The sequence below is a fragment of the Heptranchias perlo genome, chromosome 4, assembly GCF_035084215.1.
Source record: "Heptranchias perlo isolate sHepPer1 chromosome 4, sHepPer1.hap1, whole genome shotgun sequence".
NCBI lineage: Eukaryota > Metazoa > Chordata > Chondrichthyes > Hexanchiformes > Hexanchidae > Heptranchias > Heptranchias perlo.
The window spans coordinates 14,913,172-14,936,672 of record NC_090328.1 but is presented as its reverse complement, the minus strand read 5'-3'; the positions used below and the strand labels follow the sequence as shown (position 1 = coordinate 14,936,672).

General features: G+C 43.5%; 1 protein-coding gene across 5 annotated transcripts in view; it reads left to right on the top strand.

The window, feature by feature from the left end:
* Positions 1-23,501, top strand: part of glra3 (glycine receptor, alpha 3) — a 161,522-nt gene that overhangs the window by 53,684 nt on the left and 84,337 nt on the right. For 4 of the 5 annotated variants that reach the window (XM_067982511.1, XM_067982512.1, XM_067982515.1 and 1 more), the window contains exon 1: positions 2,507-2,585. In XM_067982511.1, the coding sequence (XP_067838612.1) occupies positions 2,507-2,585 (79 nt within the window). Of the gene's footprint in view, positions 1-2,457; positions 2,586-23,501 lie in introns of those variants that run through there. The other variant, XM_067982510.1, reaches the window with a different exon arrangement.

Here is a 23,501-nt window from a genome sequence, read left to right as displayed (position 1 = left end):
CACCCCAGACCACGACTTTTGCATGCATTAAAATTAACTCCCAAACGTTTGTCTGCATAACGTAATCATTTTTAAAATTTGTTCATTGGATGTGGGCAATGCTGACAAGGCCAGCATTTATTGCCCGACCCTAGTTGCCCTGAGAAGGTGGCAGTGGGTTTACGTCTTCTGCAGTCGTTGTGGTGATGATGCTCCCACGATGATGTTAGATGGGGAATTCCAGCATATTGACCCAGTGACGATGAAGGAACGATGACATATCTCCAAGTCAGGGTGGTTTATGACTTGGAAGGAAACTCGAAGGTGATGGTGTTTCCATGATATTGCTGCTCTTGTCCTTCTTAGTGGTAGAGGTCACAAGGCTGGGAGGTACTATTGAATCAAGCTGCAGTACGCCCTGTAGATTTTACACTCTGCTGCCACTGTGCATCAGCGGTGGAGGGAGTGGATACTGAATTCAGTGGTAGGAGTGCTGTTCAAGGAACTGCTTTGTCCTGGGTGGTGTCAAACCTCTTGAGTGTTGTTGTAGCTGCACCCATCCAGGAGAGTGGTGAATATTCCACCATACTCCTGACATGAGCCTTGTAGATGATGGCAAGGCATTGATGGGTTATTTGCATCCCACTAGTTAAGTACTCAAGCCATTAGCGACACATAGAATTACATAGAATCTACAGCACAGAAACAAGCCATTCGGCCCAATAGGTCTATGTCAGTGTTTATGCTCCACACAAGCCTCCTCCCACTCTACTTCATCTAACCCTATCAGTATATCCTTCTATTTATTTCTCTCTTTCTTAAATGCATGTATACTATTCGCCTCTGCTACTCCTTGTGGTAGCGAGTTCCACATTTTCACCACTCTCTGGGTAAAGAAGTTTCTCCTGAATTCCTTACTGGATTTATTAGTGACTATCTTTTATTGATTACCCCTAGTTTTGGACTCCCAACAAGTGGAAACATCTGGGGAACCTGCCAATTCCAGGAGGTTGGAAAGTCTGGTGTAACCTGGGAGTCCTGGGAGGTCGTTGACAGGCTCTCGTTTCCCAGGAGGGTCTCAGACTTGCCCTTCGTGGCCCCCTTTGTAAATAATTTTTATAATTTTTTTAAAAAATAACTTTTGGGGGGGTCCAGGTCACATCCTGATTTGGACCTGCAGGTGGCCACCACTTCTGCTGCTTGGCGGCATGGTACAACTGGCCTTACCAAGCGTACTTGCCCCCAGCCTTACGCAGGGGTCCTTTGAGGGCTGGTGATGCGGTAACTCCCAGCACAGTGAGTCCTGATCCACAGTCCCACCTTGTCTTAGCCCATTGGCCTTGTTTGAGGCAGTTGGAGTCTCCTTCCCTAACAACCCATCCTGGAAGCCCTGAAATAAGGTCGGGAGCTTGTGCTTCTGGGCCCTGTCATAATTTCCAGCCCTTCTGGTGCACTCCCGATGAAGTTACAGCAGGATTGTGTGGGAAGGGCCACAAATTTGGGCCCCTGAGTATCGGTAGGCTATTTAACCCCAGACGATGAGGATCAGAAAGCTATTTGACCTCTTTGGGGGAGGAAGAAATCACAACCAGTGAAAACTCCAAGGTACTGAGGCCAATTTTACCAACCCTACTCCCACCTCACTTGAAATTATCTAACTCAGCACAGACTGGGGATCAAACCTGGGACTTTCCTGGCCTGCATAGCTCTGCTTCAACCAACTGATTAATCAGCTGAACCCTACTTACAACAAAAGCAAAATACTGCGGATGCTGGAAATCTGAAATAAAAACAGAAAATGACGGAAATACTCAGCAGGTCAGGCAGCATCTGTGGAGAAAGAAACAGAGTCGATGACCTTTCGCCAGTCCTGACCCTGAAGGGTCATCGACCTGAAACGTTAACTCTTTCTTTCTTCATAGGTGCTGCCTGACTTGCTGAGTGTTTCCAGAATTTTCTGATTCTACTCACAACAGTTTCCTACATTACAACAGTGACATTATCACATTGCTGTTTGTGGGACCTTGCTGTGCGCAAACTGGCTGCCGCGTTTCCTACAGTGACTACACTTCAAAAGTACTTCATTGGCTGTGAAGCGCTTTGGGACGTCCCGAGGTCGTGAAAGGCGCTATAGAAATGCAATATCTTTCTTTTTTACTTTACACTGATAATATAACCTTCGTCATGTCCTGTAAAGTCATCTGCATCCAATTACATAATGATCTGGATCAGACGTGCCTATCCACCCCCCCTGGAAATCCTGTTAATCTGAAATACCCAGGTTTTAAACATTGATACATGGAATTATAATCCCACCTGCAAACATAAGTGTATCCTGTTCAGCTCTCCTCAAGTATGTTGATCTGCTTTTTTTTTCCAAACTCCGATACACTTTAGGTAACTTTGTTATTTATAATGTCTTCTTACACTGCCAATGACTTGTGTTCTTTTATACTGTATTTGCGTGTTTGCTTTCAGCTTGGTGACAACCAAAGAAATAGAAGGTTCTAGATCTCGTGCTCCACCAATGTCTCCATCAGACTTTCTGGACAAATTGATGGGAAGAACATCAGGATACGATGCGAGAATTAGACCCAACTTTAAAGGTAATTACACCACACTAAAGAAAATGTATATTTTGTTTTTGGTAGTGGATTTGAAAGATGATGTATAAGCGATGTTAACCCATTGATGGCCATTGCACCACAATGAAGATCTAGCGCAGATAGTGAAAAGAAAAAAGGTAAATTAAAGTGCAAAGCTCGAAGGATAAATGCTGTATAACCTCACTTATATCTATATATAACATATATACATACATATATATATCACCTATGTATATATATTTATAAGCTACCACAAGGAGTAATTGAGGCAAATAACATAGATACATTTAAGGGGAAACTAGATAAGCACATGAGGGAGAAAGGAATAGAAGGTTATGCTGATAGGGTTAGATGAAGAGGGGTGGGAGGAGGCTCGTGTGGAGCATAAATGCCGGCATGGACCAGTTGGGCCGAATGGCCTGTTTCTATGTTGTAGACTTGGTATAACTCGATGTAATATGTCATCGTCCATTTGCTAGTTTTGCTGAAAAAGTTAAATGCGAGTTGAAAGTACTGTTACCTGTTTCATGTTCACACTTTTTGCTAAGTTTAGCAAATGGAAAAAGACATAGCCCTAGAAACAGCGTGTGAGGGTGATTTACTCTTGGTGTTATGTGTAGCAAAATTGTGAACGTGTTTATAAAAAAACGCTACACAGAGAGAACCTCCTTATTGATCAGCCTTCTCATAGAAATACATAGAAGTTACAACGTGGAAACAGGCCATTCGGCCCAACCAGTCCATGCTGGCGTTTATCACAATGCAAGCAAGAGTGGACTGGAACATGCTATATGCACTTGTAGTTAATATCACAGGCACCATGGTGTTATAGAATTATCAATGCCAGTGGCTTCTGTTGAAATCATAAACTAGAAGAACAAAGCTTGAGCAGCATGTTAAAGGCCTCTGAAAGCAAAATGTTACAACCGGCAGATTTCAGTAATCCAACTACTGCTTCATATAGCACATTGGGTTACATTGGGGTATTGTAAAAATTTTATTTAAATACGTTAATGCCTGCATTGAGACAGTGCACAAAGGAATTTAAAGAAATAAATTTTGAAGTCAGTGTTGTAATGTAGGAGACGTGACAGCCAATTTGTGCACTGCAAGGTTCCACAAACAGCAATGTGATAATGATCAGCTAATCTGTTTTAGTGATGTTGGTTGAGGGATAAATATTGATCAGGACACCAGGGGAGAACTCCTCTGCTCTTACTTGAATATTGCCAAGGGATCTTTTACATCCACCTGAGAGGTTGGTTTAATGTCTCATCCAAAAGACAGCAACTCTGACACTGCAGCACTCCCTCAGTACTGCACTGAAAGCCTAGATTATGTGTTCAAATCTCTGAAGTGGGACTTGAACCCACAACCTATTAACTCAGAGGTAAGTGTGCTACTGACTGAGTCAAGGCTCACACCACATTAAAAGTTTGCACAGGTATAGCACCAGTGTTTGTACCTAACGACGGTTATAATGTTATACAGACCATCACTGATATTCACCCTCATTGTTCGCCGTAACAGTGTCTGAAATTGGTGACTGTTTCTATGGTAGGATGGTGAGATACCGTAGCTGTCGTGGTGAAATAGCTAAGGTATAACCTGTGACCTGACAACAAAGAATTGTGACTGGGGATCATTTTATTTTTTCTAATCCGTTATGGGAATGTAACCTAGCCACTGTATTTTCTTAGCTTTTACTGGAAATTAGCAAGGAAACAGTAAGTCCATTGCTGGCAATTTCTTTTTTAGCTTTCAATGCATATCTTTATAAACAGCAGTGTATAACATCGGTTTAGATTCTCTCCCGCGTGGCCTCTTGCCCTCCTGCAGCGTCTCTCAGCCTGAATGATATAGATTGCCTCTGTTAGCACTGCTCCACAACTGACAGAAGGCAAGTGACAGCCCATTCCACTGCTGGTCTTGCTGCCCATTTCATGCATCTCTGAGCAACTTGGTGAATCACTTGTCATCGCTTCAGACATCTCCCCAGCCTTCGACATGATCTGCCACTATCCACTTCTAAAACAAATCGCCATCTAATGGCTTCCCTCCAAAGTTATGTTGATGGGCTAGTTTGTTTCCTCTAAGATGGCTGAACCTGTGCTTTAGTTGTTGGTTCGTCCTTGATTCTTTTCTCCATTTAAATATTTTGAACAGTAAATCCAGAGAACACTGCTTCAAATTAAACGGTGCGGTAGATTTTAACGCCAACGGACATCGGGTGGTCGGGTGAAGGAATACGCCAGTCAGGTACCCGTTAGTCCCGGCAGGAGGGCTGATCCATTCTGCCGGGCCAGGCCTCATTAGGTTGGCGGGCTGCGGGCAAGAAACGAGCGACCTGGGCCGATCACAGGCAACATCGGACGGTCTCTGGGCCAGAAGAAGGTAACTCCGCGGGTAAGGTAAGGAGCAGCAGCGGCACAAGCCGGTTTTGTGGAGCCCGAAGGAGAACTCCTGCTCCTCCCGGTCCCGCAAAAAATAAACACAAGCTTATTTTTCGGCTCCTCTCCGGCTGGACCGCCAGCTGTCACTGGGAGGTCGGGCACCAGCGGTCCTGTAAACGGGGTTCATTTCGAGAGGAAATGCAGAGAAATGCAGAGAAATTATGTTAAACTTATACAGAGCCTTGGTTAGACCACACTTAGAGCACTGTGCACAGATCTGGTCTACATATTACAAAAAGGATATAGAGGCAGCGGAGAAGGTGCATAAACGTACAAGGATGATACTGGAACTGAGAGGGCACAACTATCAGGAAAGACTGAACAGGCTGGGGCTCTTTTCTCTAGAAAAGAGAAGCTTGAGAGGTGACCTGATAGAGGTCTTTAAAATTATGAAGGTGTCCGATAGGGTAGACGTAGAGAAGATGTTTCCACTTGTGGGGGAGTCAAAAACTAGAGGCCATAAATACAAGACTTAGATGAGGGGACCGAGTGTAATGTATCCAAGTATGCTGACGATACAAAGGAGGTGGGAAAGTAAGATGTGAGAAGGCCACAGAGGGCTTAATTTTGAAATGGTGGTGGGGGGGTGAAGGTGCACGTGGCAAACCCAAATAAAAAAAAATTACCTTTTCTGATGCGATCGCGATGTAATTGATGGTGATTAAAGTTGATTGACAGGCTGGCTGCTGACAAGAGCTGCAACACCGAGGGGGAGGGAGAGAAATAGAGAGACAGAGAGAGAGAGACGTCAACCGGCGCCGGAACAGAGAGTGGAGGGTGCTGAAGATCGGGGTGGGGGTGGAGATCGGGTGGGGGGGGGAGAGGGAGATCGGGAGGGTGGGAGAGGGGGAGATCGGAAAGGGAGACATCAGTGGCTGAGAGGGACATCAGAGAGGGAGACATCAGGGGGAGTGGGAAACATCAGAGAGGGAGACATCGGACATCGGAGCAGGGAGTGCGGGTGAAATCGGTGGAAAGGTAGGTTGATTTTGTGTTTTAACGTTGTGCAGTGGTTTTTTATTTAATTTATTTAATTTATTTTTGCCTGATCCAGCCCTGGTTTCACCAGGCGTGAATCGGAAGCCGTGGGGAAGCCGCCCAGGTAAGTTTAAAATCGTTTTAACTATCTACCACGTCAGAAATAAAGTACCTTAAGTACCTCAAGGTACATTTGGTTCTTTAACTATCATCCCGCCTGCTTTAATTGCCAGCAGGACCTCCGCATTCGGGAAGCGTGCACACACACAGGTGCGTCTGTGGGAAACCTGGAAGTCGGCGGATTGAGGCCGGCTTCCTTACCCGCTCAGGATTTTCGCCATTTTCGCAGCCCACCCCCCCCCACCACCCCCAATGCACCCGCAATTTGATTTGAAAATTGGGGCCAAAGAGTCTGCAAAGTGATATAGACAGGTTAGGTGAGTGGGCAAGAAGGTAGCAGATGGAGTATAATGTGGGGAAATGTGAAGTTATTCACTTTGTAGGAAGAATAGAAAAACAGAATCTTTTTTAAATGGTGAGAAACTATTAAATGTTAGTGTTCAGAGAGATTTGGGTGTCCTCGTGCAAGAAACACAAAAAGTTAGCATGCAGGTACAGCAAGCAGTAAGGAAGGCAAATGGCATGTTAGCCATTATTGCAAGGGGGTTGGAGTACAAGAGTAAGGAAGTCTTACTACAATTGTACAGGGCTTTGGTGAGTCCACACCTGGAGTACTGAGTACAGTTTTGGTCTCCTTACCTAAGGAAGGATATACTTGCCTTAGAAGCTGTGCAACAAAGGTTCACTCGATTGATTCCTGGGATGAGAGGGCTGTCCTATGAGGAGAGATTGAGTAGAATGGGCCTATGCTCTGGAGTTTAGAAGAATGAGAGGTGATCTCATTGAAACGTATAAGATTATGAGGGCGCTTGACAGGGTGGATGCTGAGAGGCTGTTTCCCCTGGCTGTAGAGTCTAGAACTAGGGGGCATAGTCTCAGGATAAGGGGTCGGCAATTTAAGACTGAGATAAGGAGGAATTCCTTCACTCAGAGGGTTGTGAATCTTTGGAATTCTCTATCCCAGAGGGCTGTGGATGCTGAGTCGTTGAGTATATTCAGGGCTGAGATAGATAGATTTTTGGACTCTAGGGGAATCAAGGAATATGGGGATTGGGCAGGAAAGTGGAGTTGAGGTCGAAGATACAAACATACGATCATACGAATTAAGGAGTAGAGCGTTCGGCCCCATGAGCCTGCTCTGCCCCTTGATAAGATCATGGTTGATCAGCCATGATCTTCTTGAATGGCGGAGCAGGCTCGAGGGGCCATATGGCCTATTCCTGCTCCTATCTCTTATGTTCTTATGTTTCTAAGATAGTCACTAATATATCCAATAAAGAATTCAGGAGAAACTTCTTTACCCAGAGAGTGGTGAGAATGTGGAACTCCCTACCACAAGGAGTAATTGATGTGAATAGCATAGATGCATTTAAGGGGACGTTGGATAAACACATGAGGGAGAAAGGAATAGAAGGATATGGTGGTGGGGTTAGATGAAGAGACGTGGGAGGAGGCTCATGTAGAGCATAAACACCGGCATAGACCAGTTGGGCCGAATGGCCTGTTTCTATGATGTAAAATTCTATGTAATTCTATGTACTGGGTGAAGCAGGCACAGTGCACATTCCACCCAGTAGTCTCCTTAAATTTCAATATGGTCGCCCATTCCTGGCTGAACTGCAGTGATAAATCTAAGCCGTCATTTCTGTGATCAGAAAACTCCGCACAGCCATTCTTTTTGTTTTAAATGGAGGGGCGGGGGGATTGATTGTTTGTTTGAGGTGTTAATAAAGGCTCACTGAAAACAACAGCGGTTTGCCGTACATGCGCAGAAGGAGAACTGCTTCAGCCAGTGTGCCGATGTGCACTCTCCCTGTGTGCCGTTGCAAGCTCTTCCACTAACAGCACCGAAGGGGTCCGCAGGAAATGTCAACGTAATATTAAAAACGACACCATCCACTTTGTGACACCGGGACTTGTCAAATCAGCAAAAAAAATAAGTCAGATAGCCGTTTGTATTCCCTGAGGTCACTGACACATGATATTATGAGGAGAATTTTTTTTTTACGCAGCGAGTTGTTATGATCTGGAATGCACTGCCTGAAAGGACGGTGGAAGCAGATTCAACAGCAACTTTCAAAAGGAAATTGGATAAATACTTGAAGGAGAGAAATTTGCAGGGCCGTGGGGAAAGAGCAGGGGAGTGGGACTAATTGGGTAGCACTTTCAAAGAGCCGGCACAGGTACATTCTGTGCCTTATCATTCTATGAATTTATGATTAGCGAGTGAAAACAGAAGAGCTCTGCATGCTTTGGTCAGTGGCAATCATTTATTTGTTTTGTTCTGAACAGGACCAACTGTTATCCTTTTATTTGTTTGTGAAGAAATCTAAAGCTATCCGGTGGCTCACAAAACCACATTGATAGAATCTATCTTTTAACATTCAGAGTTCTTTACAGTGATGCATTTCTTCTGTGTTAGCCTTCATTAGATTACGTTAGATTCAAGTGGGCGTTCCCCTTCATTCAGACAGCACTTTGCAAGGACATCGAATTAAGCATTGAGTAAAGTCAATGGGCGGAGTTTTCGGCCCTCCCCCACCCCGCCCCACGATGGTGGAAGAGGGTCGGGGAGTTGTTAAATTGCTAAAAATATGAAACCCAATCCCAACCCGCTGTGAACGTGCCTACTTCCAGTTTCACCACAGCGGGTTGGGGTCAGCCAAGTAACCCTCTCTGGAGAGGCGAGTCGGTGATTTTAATATGTTAATGAGGCTGCGTTCCTCAGATTTTGACTGCCACTTAAATTTATGGCTGGCCAGCTGGATTTCCCGGGGCTCGGGAGACCCGGCAGCTGAAGGGAGGAGGGAGCTGCCAGGTCCAGCAAACAAGTGCTTTTCCGACATGTCTGTGGGACAGGAGGAGCAGAGGTGCTTCCCCCCCCGCACCACGGTCCCCCGTGATATCTCGCCCCAGCGATGTCTCCCTCCCTCCTCGCTGCCGCGCTCTGAGTCCCCCGCCCCCCCCCCACCGCCCCACCCCATTACGAGCTGCCGTTAAATTCAGCAGGACCTCCGCCTTCCCGGTATATCCGTGTTTCCCGGTCACTAACAGGTGCCCCCACACCCTTTCCGCCTCCCCGTAAATATCCAATGAGACAAACATCTATAAATAGCAAACTGGATTGGGAGAGGCAACTGCCTATTTGCTGATAGCAGGATTTTATTATAAAGTCAGCCGGGTAGGCAGATTTCGATAACTTTGTTGGTTTGGGGCTGAGTTGTGACACCATTATGGAGATTTGGGCAGTTGGCATCATTCTGTTGCCTTGAATTGGTCCAGGTCTCCTCTAGCAGAGGAAGATGTGATGCATTGCAGGATTTGGGTAAGATGGGTCAACAGTAAGGGGACTAGATAGCCTGATGATTTCCCACGAGTAGCCCATGCGATACCCGTTCGGAGTTTTTGGTGAGGAATTGTGGAAAAGAAAATTGGGTATGATGTAGAACGGGCTGCCAATTCGTTACGAGCCTGCTTCTTGCTGGTGGAAATGACCAATGTCACTCCCTTTGCCTCCAGGTAGGAGGGAAATAGAAATAGAGGGACTTTGAGATCCTTTAGGACTGCTGACTCATAATATATGGACAGGACAAGAATATAGTGCTGATTCCCTGATTGGGCCCTCCCTGGACAAAGACAAAGTCAAGAATACCTTGCAGAGGATAGGTGGGGGTCTTCAGGGCTGTGAAGGCATAGTTTGAGAAGGGACGCTTTCTAATGAAGCTTGGGGAACATCATGAGGTTTGAGAGGAAGTGGCAGATTTGGAGGTAGAGGGATGGATCATGTTAGGCAGGGCTAAATTCCAGATGGCCTAGACAGGTGAACTAAAAAATTGATCCCCAACTCCAATCCTTATATAAATATTGAAAATAACAGAGTAAATCATACAATGGTTGCTTTGAAAAGAAGTGTGAACTTATTAGAAGTAAAATTATTAAAATAAATTGGTAAATTTGAAACATGGGGAAGGAAATGATCTTCTTACCAGTTTTTTTGCAGTTAAAGGCATGTTTCTCAATTGGCCGATCTTAAATAGGTGGGCTGATGGTAGGGAAGTTCCAGTTGACCTCCGTGCCCTGGGCTTAGGATTGATTACGCTCTTGCGAAGTGCCTTGGGACATTTTTGCTATGTTAAAGGTGCAGTATAAATGCAAGTTTTTGTTGTTGTTATTAGAATTACACAGGATTACATGGAATTACACGACGTAGAATTTACAGCACAGAAATAGGCCAATCGGCCCAACTGGTCTCCGCCGATGTTTATGCTCCACACGAGCTTCCTCCCACCCTAATTCATCTCACCCTAATCAGCATTTCCTTCTATTCCTTTCACCCTCATGTACTTGTCTAAGGGAAAATCAGCCAGAATTCCTGATTGATACCTTGTCCAGAAATGACTCACCATAAGGACCCCGCTCCATAATGGCGTCCTCTCCAACCGCCGGTGCATCCATTGTGCAAGTTCGCGAACGCGCACGTGCGCATTAAAACCCCCAAATCGCAAACTTGCTCCCATTGGTTCGCCGGTGGTTTGACAGGTCCGAATTAAAGGGCCATCTACGCTGCAATCAATAAAATCATTAAACATTCGTAAACTTACCCATCTGCCCAACTGGAACGTAGATAGTTAGATCGAAAATACCAGCCCTTCATTACTTTTTAAAAGCACGGTGACTGTTAATGACTGCGAAACAGTCATTAACAGTTTGAATTACAAACAGTTTAAATTAAAAATTTTAATTTTTTTTTAACTTTTAATTTCTGTAAGTTTCATTAAATTAAATCATTTGCTCAGCTTTTTATAAGGTGTGTTAATTTTTTATTTACACTAACATCGAGAATTTCACTTTAAATGAATGAGTTTTACTTGCCTGCTTGTGGACGTGACTTTTCTTCTTGACAGTTTCTGTGGGCGCGGCTTCCATTCCCACAGAGTCAATCAATACAAAGAAAGGTGCACTGATATCACAGCACTGAACTGAGGAGAAACTTCAAATGGAGCAAATGGACGTCAGAGACCCACGAGGTAAGTATTTTCGTAGTCTTTGTCTGCAGGATGTGCAGACAGCCTTGCCACACCTGTCGGAGCAGGTTCCAGCCTAGTGAGTTACATCGAAGCTACAGCACAGAAATAGGCCATTCAGCCCGACTGGTCTATGCCGGTATTTATGCTCCACATGAGCCTCTTCCCTCCCTACTTCATCTAACCCAATCAGCATACCCTTCTATTACTTTCTCCTTCATGTGCTTATCTAACTTCCCCTTAAATGCATCTATGTTATGTGCCTCAATTACTCCATGTGGTAGCGAGTTCCACATTCTAACCACTCTCTGGGTAAATAAATTTCTCCTGAATTCCCTATTGGATTTATTAGTGACTATTTTATACTTATGACCTGTAGTTTTGTACCAAAGATTGTGATCTCTGTCCAACAAACCTCTGCTGAAAGTGCACACATCAGGATGTTAAATGAGGAAATTTTGGGGTTCGGCCCTAATGGTCAAACAGCCTGGACATGCACTCCCGCAGCCTCCCAAATCCAGAAGTTAAAATGCCGTCACAACAACAACAGCTTGCATTTGTATAGCGTCTTTAATGTAGTAAAACGTTCCAAGGCTCTTCACAGGAACGTAATCAGACAAAAATTGACACTGAGCCACATAAAGAGATATTAGAACAGTTGACCAAAAGCTTGGTCAAAGAGGTAGGTTCACTAATGTCCCTTAGGGAAGGAAACCTGCCGTCCTTACATGGTTTGGCCTACCTGTGACCTCAGTCCCACACCAATGTGGATGACTCTTAACTTCCCTCTGAAATGGCCCAGCAAGCCGCTCTGCTGTACAAGGTGTCACAAGCTATACCACCACCTTCTCAGGGCAACTAGGGATGGGCAATAAGTGCCGGCCATGCCAATGACGCACATATTCCGAGAATGCATTGAAAAAGTACATAAATTGGGAAAACCCAGAATATTACTTCACAGTAAAAGTAGAGCTAGTGGAATTTGAATAGGTAAAAAGAAAATTTAACACCGATACTAAGAATAACTTCTTCATTCAAAGAGTGATAAGCATTTGGAATGATTTGGCAGGCGGCATCAAAGAGACAAAAGTATTAGTAATGTTCAAACTTAGCTGGATGCTGTAATGGGAGAGTTAATGTAATAGAGGGAACAGCTTTGATGGCTGAATGGCCTGTTCTCGTTCCTCGATACATTCTTATGTTCTCATGTAAGGGAAGAACTGAATACTGGGAACAGCGAACCCCGCAACCATCGGATTGTGAGCAGATACAGGGAGAGAGCAAGAGGCAGAGGGAAAGTGAGAAAGGAAACAAGATATATATCATCTTGCCGTTTGGACTAATTTATAATTGGGAAAGGTGAACGGCTTTAAAAGGGGAAAAGAAAAACAGTCGAAAATGAAACGTGGAGAGTGCCAGCTAGTCCCAATTTTGGTCATTTGTCCCTGTTTTTACTGGTGGAATGTGTCCCTTATCATATGGCTCAGAAGTTCCGAGTTGTCACTGGCACTTGTTAACCAGGGTTCTGAAGCATGCGTTACCCTGGGGGGGGGGGGGGGGGGGGGGTGTTCTCAGGTTCCCTACAGGAAAGTTCTCCAGATCTTTTTTGTGTTCTCGGTAACTGACAGATTCACTTCTCTGTAACATCCAGCCTTCTTACAGATGAGGAGGCTCATGTGGAGCATAAACACCGGCATAGACCAGTTGGGCCGAATGGTCTATTTCTGTGCTGTAAATTCCATGTCATGTAATTCTATGTAATTCTCTGGTTGCAAATTGTTGTGCCATGCGGCCGACATCAAAAATTAATCCCCTCCCACCCTCCCACAGAAAGAAATGTGGTTTTGATATCCTGATCTGTCTAATTCAGATCAATTTAGATTGTTGATTCCATTTGGCACTGACCCTTATTTGTGCAGTGTACATAATGCAATGGATTTGCTATCTTGCACACAGTAGCCACTTGTTCTCTCTAGTTTGTGCTGTGTATTTATTGAATTTCACATGAAAACATCAGAATGCACCTGCCACGACAAGAGTACTGAGGCCCATCTAGCCACTCCCAAAGTTTACAAAATCCTTTATACGCTTTTTTCTCTCATACATTTAATCGCTTGCTCTACCAAATATTTGTCCAGCTCCCTCTTGAATTTAATATTGTAGTATTATGGCCGGCATTTATTGCCCATCCCTAGTTGCCTTGAGAAGGTGGTGGTATAGTATTAGGAGTATTGTGTGCAGTTTTGGTCTCCTTATCTGAGGAAGGATGTCCTTGCCATGGAGGGAGTGCAACGAAGGTTTACCAGACTGATTCCTGGGATGGCAGGACTGACGTATGAGGAGAGATTGAGTCGACTCGGCCTATATTCAGAAGCGTTTAGAAGAATGAGAGGTGATCTCATCAAAACATATAAAATTCTAACAGGACTAGACAGACTAGATGCAGGGAGGATGTTCCCAATGGCTGAGGAGTCCAGAACCAGGGGTCACAGTCTCAGGATATGGGGTATGCCATTTAGAACCGAGATGAGGAGAAATTTCTTCACTCAGAGGGTGGTGAACCTGTGGAATTCTCTACCACAGAAGGCAGTGGAGGCCAAGTCATTAAATGTATTCAAGAAGGAGATAGATATATTTCTTAATGCTAAAAGGATCAAGGGATATGGGGAAAAAGCGGGGACAGGGTACTGAGTTAGACAATCAGCCATGATCATTTTGAATGGTGGAGCAGGCCCGAAGGGCCGAATGGCCTCCTCCTGCTCCTATTTTCTATGTTTCTATAGAATCATGGAATCGTTACAGCACAGAAGGAGGCCATTCGGCCCATCGAGCATGTGCCGGCTCTTTGCAAGAACAGTCCAGTTAGTCCCATTCCCTCGATCTTTCCCCGTAGCCCTGCAAATTTTTTCTCTTCAAATATTTATCCAATTCCTTTTTGAAATCCACAATTGAATCTGCATCCACCACCCTTTCAGGCAGCGCATTCCAGATCATATGAAATTCTATCAACAGAATTTGTTAATACTGCCCACTTCCCTGGGCAGTCCTTTCCATACTGTAGGGAATTCCTTATTTCCTGTGATTCTTAGACACTGGATGAATAGTCAAGCAAAGACAGTCACCCTCACTCACAATAGTTTTGTTGGTCAAAAGTGATTATTTAATGATGTAATCATTCATACGAGCATTCATGAAGCAAAATCAAACCATACGACTTTCCTTTATAAGATCCTGTTATACACTTAATAATTCTCAGTGTTATTATGTGACAATTCATGCACACATCAGGCAAATCATTAATACATATTCAACCTTTAAACCAAGGATTTTGCTTATCGGGCCTGAAGGTTGATCAGCTCTTCAGTCCTCGAGGTCCTCTTCTTCTTCTTGCGTGATGTTCAACTGCAGTGTGCGTTCCTTGTGACTGCCGGGTGGTGAAGAGACTGTTCTTCTCTCAAAGTCGTCTTCTTATATTTTTTTTCACCGATAGGATGGGGAGGGTCATTCTTTTTGTCCAATCGCTCCCTGTGGCTGTGCCTCAATCACTATCATACCTCAATGATTGACAGTTTAGGCTTTGGTCATGTGACCAGGGACCCTTTTGACATAGAAAAGACCATGTGCTCGAACCATGGGTTGTAAAAGGCCCCTTTACTGTCTCTGTTTATAGCCTTTCGTGTAGAGATAGCCCCTTACATTTCTACGCCCAGACATACATAATGGTCCTTCCGTCTCCAACTTTGATTGCCTCAAATGCTTCAAATCCGTTCCTTATACCATTTGACCATATGCTGGATGCAATACTATTTGATGTTTTACAAACCCAGTTCTTTGAACAGATTACTAAATAGGAATGAAAGGGCCAATGCCGCCAATGCCTTTTCACACCTATCATTGTTTTCCTGATCTGAAGCTTTTGATGTATACCTTTGTTGCCTTTTCTTACATTACCTCCTGCTGTGTTGAAAAGATTGTGTTTCCAAAAGCCTGTGTGTTTTAAAAGCCTGACAACACATTAAGCTCAATATTATCCATCTAGCTTATTTATTTAATAATCTAGATATGTATCTGCAGCAAAGCCTTTGACAAGGTACCGCATAGTAGGTTGTTACATAAGGTTAAATCTCACGGGATCCAAGGTGAGGTAGCCAATTGGATACAAAATTGGATTGACGACAGAAGACAGAGGGTGGTTGTAGAGGGTTGTTTTTCAAACTGGAGGCCTGTGACCAGTGGTGTGCCTCAGGGATCGGTGCTGGGTCCGCTGTTATTTGTTATTTATATTAATGATTTGGATGAGAATTTAGGAGGCATGGTTAGTAAGTTTGCAGATGACACCAAGATTGGTGGCATTGTGGACAGTGAAGAAGGTTATCTAGGATTGCAACGGGATCTTGATAAATTGGGCCAGTGGGCCGATGAATGGCAGATGGAGTTTAATTTAGATAAATGTGAGGTGATGCATTTTGGTAGATCGAATCGGGCCAGGACCTACTCCGTTAATGGTAGGGCATTGGGGAGAGTTATAGAACAAAGAGATCTAGGAGTACAGGTTCATAGCTCCTTGAAAGTGGAGTCACAGGTGGATAGGGTGGTGAAGAAGGCATTCAGCATGCTTGGTTTCATTGGTCAGAACATTGAATACAGGAGTTGGGATGTCTTGTTGAAGTTGTACAAGACATTAGTAAGGCCACACTTGGAATACTGTGTACAGTTCTGGTCACCCTATTATAGAAAGGATATTATTAAACTAGAAAGAGTGCAGAAAAGATTTACTAGGATGCTACCGGGACTTGATGGTTTGACTTATAGGGAGAGGTTGGATAGACTGAGGCTTTTTTCCCTGGAGAGTAGGAGGTTAAGGGGTGATCTTATAGAAGTCTATAAAATAATGAGGGGCATAGATAAGGTAGATAGTCAAAATCTTTTCCCAAAGGTAGGGGAGTCTATAACGAGGGGGCATAGATTTAAGGTGAGAGGGGAGAGATACAAAAGGGTCCAGAGGGGCAATTTTTTCACTCAAAGGGTGGTGAGTGTCTGGAACGAGCTGCCAGAGGCAGTCGTAGAGGCGGGTACAATTTTGTCTTTTAAAAAGCATTTGGACAGTTACATGGGTAAGATGGGAATAGAGGGATATGGGCCAAGTGCAGGCAATTGGGACTAGCTTAGTGGTATAAACTGGGCGACATGGACATGTTGGGCCGAAGGGCCTGTTTCCATGTTGTAAACTTCTATGATTCTATGATTCTATAATGTCTTCGATCCCAAAACTCAGACTTCTCCAATGCCGTCGGCATCAGTGAGGGAATAACAGGATTTGTGAGAACTCAGTTTACCACATTACTGTGTTTGCAGGTTTTCAAATATCTTTGTTTAAAGTTGGCACAGTTAACCCTTTCCTTCAAATACCTTTTGTTAAAGGGGTTTTGAACCCCACATTACATTCACCATCCTCTGTGTAAAGTAGTTAAATCTAATCTGACTTTTCATTTTATTCATTCTTGGGATATGGTCGTCACTGGCAAGGCCAGCATTTATTGCCCATCCCCAATTGCCCTTGAGAAGGTGGTGGTGAGCCGCCTTAATGAACCGCTGCAGTCCGTGTGGTGAAGGTTCTCCCATAGTACTGTTAGGTAGGAGTTCCAGGATCTTGTAGAGTTTAGGTATCAAACATATTACTAGGGTTGAATTTACCTGTACCCCTTATTCAAAACAAAAATGTTTGCAATCATTTCACGTTCATTTTGCCACAGTGCAGGGCAACAGAATAAATTCTTCGCTCTTCTTCAGGTGGTACATGAACAGTGGGTTATGTTTCTTTATTTAATGCTGTGCCGGTATTGCTCATTCACTTTTCAGCAGATGTTCTTAACACAGCAAAATATTAATAACTGGATATTTTTAACAGATATAATAACATGGCCTGACTCCCTTCAATACTCTGGAGAGACCTCATACATTATAGCAGTGCAGGCACTTTTAATGAATTATGTTTTATTCAACAAGATGGGAATGTGTGAACATTTTGGAATTCAGATTTGATATTTTTGTATTTCAGCCTCAGATCTGAATATTCATGAAGCCTTAGCCTGATAATACAAGCTGGGCCTTGACTGTCCTTAGACACACTCCCAAGCCTCTTTCACTTACCTACAGAAGTCACAACTAAAACAAAATGACCTAGTCCAGGATAAATTCGCTCCGTGTTTTTTTTTACTATAGCACTCATCCTAGAGACGATGAAAGGGACTTTTGGTGTGAATTTTAAAAGCCTGGTTTTGTGTGTAATGTATGCAAATTTACTGATCTCGATGAATTCAATGGGAATTGTGACAGTAGCAGTGCAAGCATTGTACTTTTAAAGGATTACATTTATGGTTCAGTTATACCGAGAGTTAGAACTGTAATCGGGTCATTGTATTGAACTGCCAAGGGTGGATTAGTGGAGCTGTCCCAGTTACACAGTGAGCTCTCTACAGGGCAGCTCTAATTCGAACCCTTGTTGTTTTCTCTGTGCTCCATATCTACATGGGAAAAATTAATTTATTTCCAACTTTAAAATCTGGTATGAAGCTGCACATTAGTTATCGTCCTTTCCCCTCTTAACTGGGTTTTGATCCCAGCCCAAATTAATTGCTGTGAAAGTTCTATGTAAAAATATTTATGCAAAGCCTTAACATCTTTGGACACAAGACTGTAGCACCGCTTGACTTTAAATTCAAAACTAATTTGCAAAAACCACAAGAATCTCAAGTGTGGAAAAAAAAATACTGCCCTAGCCTCCTCTGAGTCAGAACGTCGTGGGCCCAAACCCCAGTCCAGCAATTGAACACATAATCTAGGCTAACTCTTGTGCTGTATTAAGGGAGTGCTGCACTGTCGGACCTGTTGTCTTTTGGATGAGATATTTAACTAAGGACCCAACAACCTGTTCATAAAAGATATGATTGTATTATTTGAAGACGAGCAGGGGAGTTCTCTCAATGTTCTGGCCAACACCCCAGAGGGTGGTGGGGGTCTGGAACTCACTGCCTGAAAGGGTGGTAGAGGCAGAAACCCTCAACTCATTTAAAAAGTACTTGGATGTGCACCTGAAGTGCCGTAACCTACAGGGCTACGGACCAAGTGCTGGAAATTGGGATTAAGCTGGATAGCTCTTTTTCGGCCGGCGTGGACACAATGGGCCGAATGGCTTCCTTCCGTGCCATTACTTTCTATGATTCCATGATTTATCTCACAACTAACACCACCACAAACAGATTTAGTGATTTCTCACATTTACTCTTTGTGAGATCTTGCTGTAAACATACTGGCTTCTGTGTTTGTCTTCATAAGAATAGTGGCAACACTTTAAAATGTAATTCCTTGGTTGTAAAGCATTTCGGGATGCGGTAGGAATGTGGAAGAACATAAGAACATAAGAAATAGGAGCAGGAGTAGGCCAATCGGCCCTTCGAGCCTGCTCCGCCATTCAATAAGTTCGTGGCTGATCTGATCCTAACCTCAAATCTAAATTCATGTCCAATTTCCTGCCCGCTCCCCGTAACCCCTAATTCCATTTACTTCTAGGAAACTGTCTATTTCTGTTTTAAATTTATTCAATGATGTAGCTTCCACAGCTTCCTGGGGCAGCAAATTCCAGGTGCTATAGAAATGCAAGTTCCTTATTTCTTTCACTTTGAATTGCATTTTGGATTGGTAACATTGGGGTTAAGCACATACGTGTAGCATTGTAGAAAGTGCTTTGACATTATACCAGGGAAATACTGCAATGTGTGAAGAACATAAGAACATAAGAACATAAGAAATTGGAGCAGGAGTAGGCCAATCGGCCCCTCGAGCCTGCTCCGCCATTCAATAAGATCATGGCTGATCTGATCCCAACCACAAATCTAAAGAACACAAGAAGTCGGAGCAGGACCCGGCCACATAGCCCCTGGGCCCTCTCCGCCACCCACAGGGCATTGACCGATCCGAACTCAGCTTCATGTCCAATTTCCTGCCCGCTCCCCATAACCCCTAATTCCCTTTACTTCTAGGAAACTGTCTATTTCTGTTTTAAATTTATCTAATGATGTAGCTTCCACAGCTTCCTGGGGCAGCAAATTCCACAGACCTACCACCCTCTGAGTGAAGAAGTTTCTCCTCATCTCAGTTTTGAAAGAGCAGCCCCTTATTCTAAGATTATGCCCCCTAGTTCTAGTTTCACCCATCTTTGGGAACATCCTTACTGCATCCACCCGATCAAGACCCTTCACAATCTTATATGTTTCAATAAGATCGCCTCTCATTCTTCTGAACTCCAATGAGTAGAGTCCCAATCCACTCAACCTCTCCTCATATGTCCGCCCCCTCATCCCCGGGATTAACCGAGTGAACCTTCTTTGTACTGCCTCGAGAGCAAGTATGTCTTTTCTTAAGTATGGAGACCAAAACTGTATGCAGTATTCCAGGTGCGGCCTGTAACATTAAAAGAATGGGAAAAGATTGGAACAGCATGAAGGCACAGCACATTAGAGCAGCAGTGTACAGTGCTATCGAGTGCTGGGTCACCCACTATCTCCCACTCACTGAATTCCTAGTCCATCCTCATGACCATACCCCTAAACCTTGAAAATTTGTGGCAAATGACCAATATCTGAGACATTTTATTTTACGATGCACAGCACAATGAATATTCAAATTAACTAATATTTTCAGTTTTGTTCTATTATTTCTAATGAGTTCAATGTATTGTTATGAGTTCCACAGCTCCAATTAATAATGAAGGAAGTTTCAGTATGCTATGTGCTTAATTAGACGGATTAACCTATGTGCCATCAAAATACAATCAAGTGTTAATCTTTGATTGAGAAGTGGGAAAAGCCAAATTAAGCAGTACCCTCAGCTCCTGTGATTGCAAAGGAAGCATTAAATCACGACAGGATCGAAATATGTCACAACATTGGAATATCATGATTAAATAAGGCAAGTTGAGAGGTATGTTTGTTGCTCTGTGGCAGGAAGAAGAAAGAACTTGTACTCAAGAACTAGCACCTTTCACAACTTTGCTTTACAGGCAAGGAAGTGGTATTGAAATGGAGTCACTGTTGTAATATGGGGAAACGTAGCAGTAAAATTATGCACAGCAAGGTCCCACAAACAGCAATAAGACAAACAGCCAGATAATCTGTTTTAGTGATGTTCGTTGAGGGTTAAATATTGTCCGGGACTTCCCTGCTCTTGTCCGAATAGTGCCGTGCGACCTTTCACATCCACCTGAAAAAAGCCTTTGTTTAATATCCCATCCAAAAGATGGGACCTCTGTGAGTGTAGCACTTTGTTAATTCAGCACCGGAGTATCAGGCTAGATTATGTGCTCAAGTGTCTGGGTGGGGGGTTGAGCACATAACTTTCTCTCTTGGAGTCAAGAGTGCTACCGCTGAGCCAAAACCAACACAGAACAAAGGCCCTATATTTCCCCACAAAGGGGAATGGAAACCTGGACAAAACAACAACAACAACAAACAAACAAACAAACAAACATTTATTATAATGCCTTTAACGTAGTAAAAATATCCCAAGGCGCTTCACACTAAGCCACATAAGAAGATATTAGGACAGGTCAAAGAGGAAGGGTTTAAGGAGCATCTAAAAGGAGCAAAGAGAGATGAAGTGATGGAGAGGTTTAGGGAGGGAATTCCAGAGCTTGGGGCCTAGGCAGCTGAAGGCACGGCCGCCAATGGTGGAGCGATTTAAATGGGGGATGCGCAAGAGGCCAGAATTGGAGGAGTGCAGAGATCTCGGAGATTTGTAGGTCTGGAGGAGGTTACAGAGAGAGGGAGGGGCGAGACCGTGGAGGGATTTGAAAACAAGGATGAGAATTTTAAAATCGAGGCATTGCTGGCCTGGGAGCCAATGTAGGTCAGCGAGCACAGGGGTGATGGGTGAATGGGACTTGGTGCGAGTTAGGATACTTTGTCACCAGCATTAGCCTAGATCTGAGAATACATCACCCACCTTGTCTCTCAGCGTGAGGTGACCAAACAAGAAGGGAAGAAAATAATCAAAAAAGAAAAAACATAACTATTTCAACAGGCAAAAGCAGTGAGCATTTGAGCCGCACAGACCACAGAGATCTCAAATTCAATGGCAACAGTAGGGATGCTGCAAATGGCCTCCATGGGTTCGGGAGGAGTAGGGCAGTTTGATTGTATACCTGATTGTTATCCAACAACCTCTGCTGTTCTTGCACATATTGGGGTGGAATTTCCTGTGGGGCATAATTGGGATGTTACATCCGCAATTACGCCCATTCATGCATCCATTTTACGAATGGCAATTTACATGCAAATTTCCTGCCAATCTCATTGGCATATGTTGGAACTTAAAAATCGGTATAAATAAGAGGAAATCAGCGCAAACAATCGGGGCCCAAGGAAAGCTCCAAACACAACATCATATATTCCTTCCTTAAGTATGAAAATTAAAGTTTCAAGCTACCTAACTATCATTCATGCACATTGGGCACAACATTTTAAGAACAAGCAATCATGGAAGCTTTTCAATTTTTAATGTGGCTCATACTGATGCCATTACAATACATTCAAAGAAACAGAAAATACAGTGAGGATAAATTTTAAAAATCGCTTAAAAATCGCCAGTAAAATCATATTGCTTCCAGCTGTACCTAAAATTCTGGGCTTAATTTTACACCCGTTTTGAACTAGTGTGGTTGCAGGAAATTTGCATGTACGTCTCTTTAGCCTGGGCCATTATAACGAGCCAAGATACGTTCGAGGGCAGGGACCGATAGACAAATGTAAAATATCGATGAAATTTGGGCAGAGCACAATTATGTGCTTAACACACTTGCGCCTGAGTCTCCTCGATATTTTACTCCCCAATTATGCGTGTCTCTAATACACAGGAAATTCCACCCCAGGAACAGGACTGAGGTCAGCTGTAATATTCCTCATGGTCAAGCTCGAGGCGGGGTGGAGGGGAGGAGTAGGGTGGGGGTGGGGGGAGCCCTCTCCTAAAAGAATGAAAAAAATTACACACCATATACACAGCAATCTTCAAACTATAGTCATGTAGAAATGCAATTAATGGGTTAATGGCCCTTGCTGAAAACAAGGTGGATTTTACACACTGGAAGAGCACCTTTGATGAATTGAGCATTATTCAATGAAGCTACAACGTGTGAACATATCGAACAGTTGATTTAACACGGGCTTTGTATTACAATGAAGAAAGGAAATTCTGGCAGCATTTATTTTCAACTCAGGAGTCAGTGGTGTAAGTAATAGGACATTGCAAACCCAACTTTAGTAACAGTAAGGTGGGGTAGCTGTATTAGAATTATATATTCATTGAAATCGATAGTTTGGGTGAAAAATCATCGGAGCTGGTCTTGAACAACGAATCAAGGTGGAGTGACTGAGAAACCCTTCCTTATTCCTATATTCCCTGTTCTTAAAACTCCAATTGTGAACATTCTTTTTAAAAACAAAGGTCTTCTTGTGCATGACTTATCCAGAGTAACTTCTTCTGACAGGAAAGCACAGTGCCAGATGGTGAGTGCAGAAGTGAAAAGATTAGCAGCGATATTGTTCGCGTGTAATCATTTCTTGCCTGTGGTGGGGAGAAAAAAAGGGAAAAAGTGACAGAACCTAAAGTGAAGAAAAGGGGAGGAAAGTACTGACTAAAAAAACCAGACTGACGCAAATCAATAAATTTTAAGGTGGAAATCCCCTCTTTCTGTCCATACGTTAGCCCTCCATAATGTCCAGTATACATGCCCAGTGTATCAATACTATTGCTTTAAGATCATTGCATCTGTTTAGCTGATGCATAGGTAACGTAGAGGCTTTTAAATACAAAGAAGGGCAAAATTAGTCGTACATTGAATGCTGAAAGGCGAAGAGCGAAAGATCCAGCCTCCACAACCCGCAGCCTCTATGAAGCTTCTTTATTGATTTATCTCTGTAAAAGAGACATAAATACCCTTCTGGATTTTTTAAAAAGTTCATAGACACCATAGTAAAACCTTGAAATAATACATGAAAAGCTAAGGCGATACTTCACTATTATATAGCAACTTTTTCCAGGCAACCACTATGATGCTTTGAAGCTGGATTTTCAGAGAAGTTGTTTCTGGTGATCCTACAGAAAGCACCCATGCAAAAAAAAGTCCCAAAATAATAGGTGTCAGCCTTGGTCTGGTGGTAGCGCTTTCATTCTCAGTCAGAAAGTTGTGGGTTCAAGCCCCACTCCAGAGACTTTGAGCACATAAACTAGGCTGACACTTGCGTGCAGTACTGAGTGAGTGCTGCACTGTCAGAGGTGCCGTATATGAG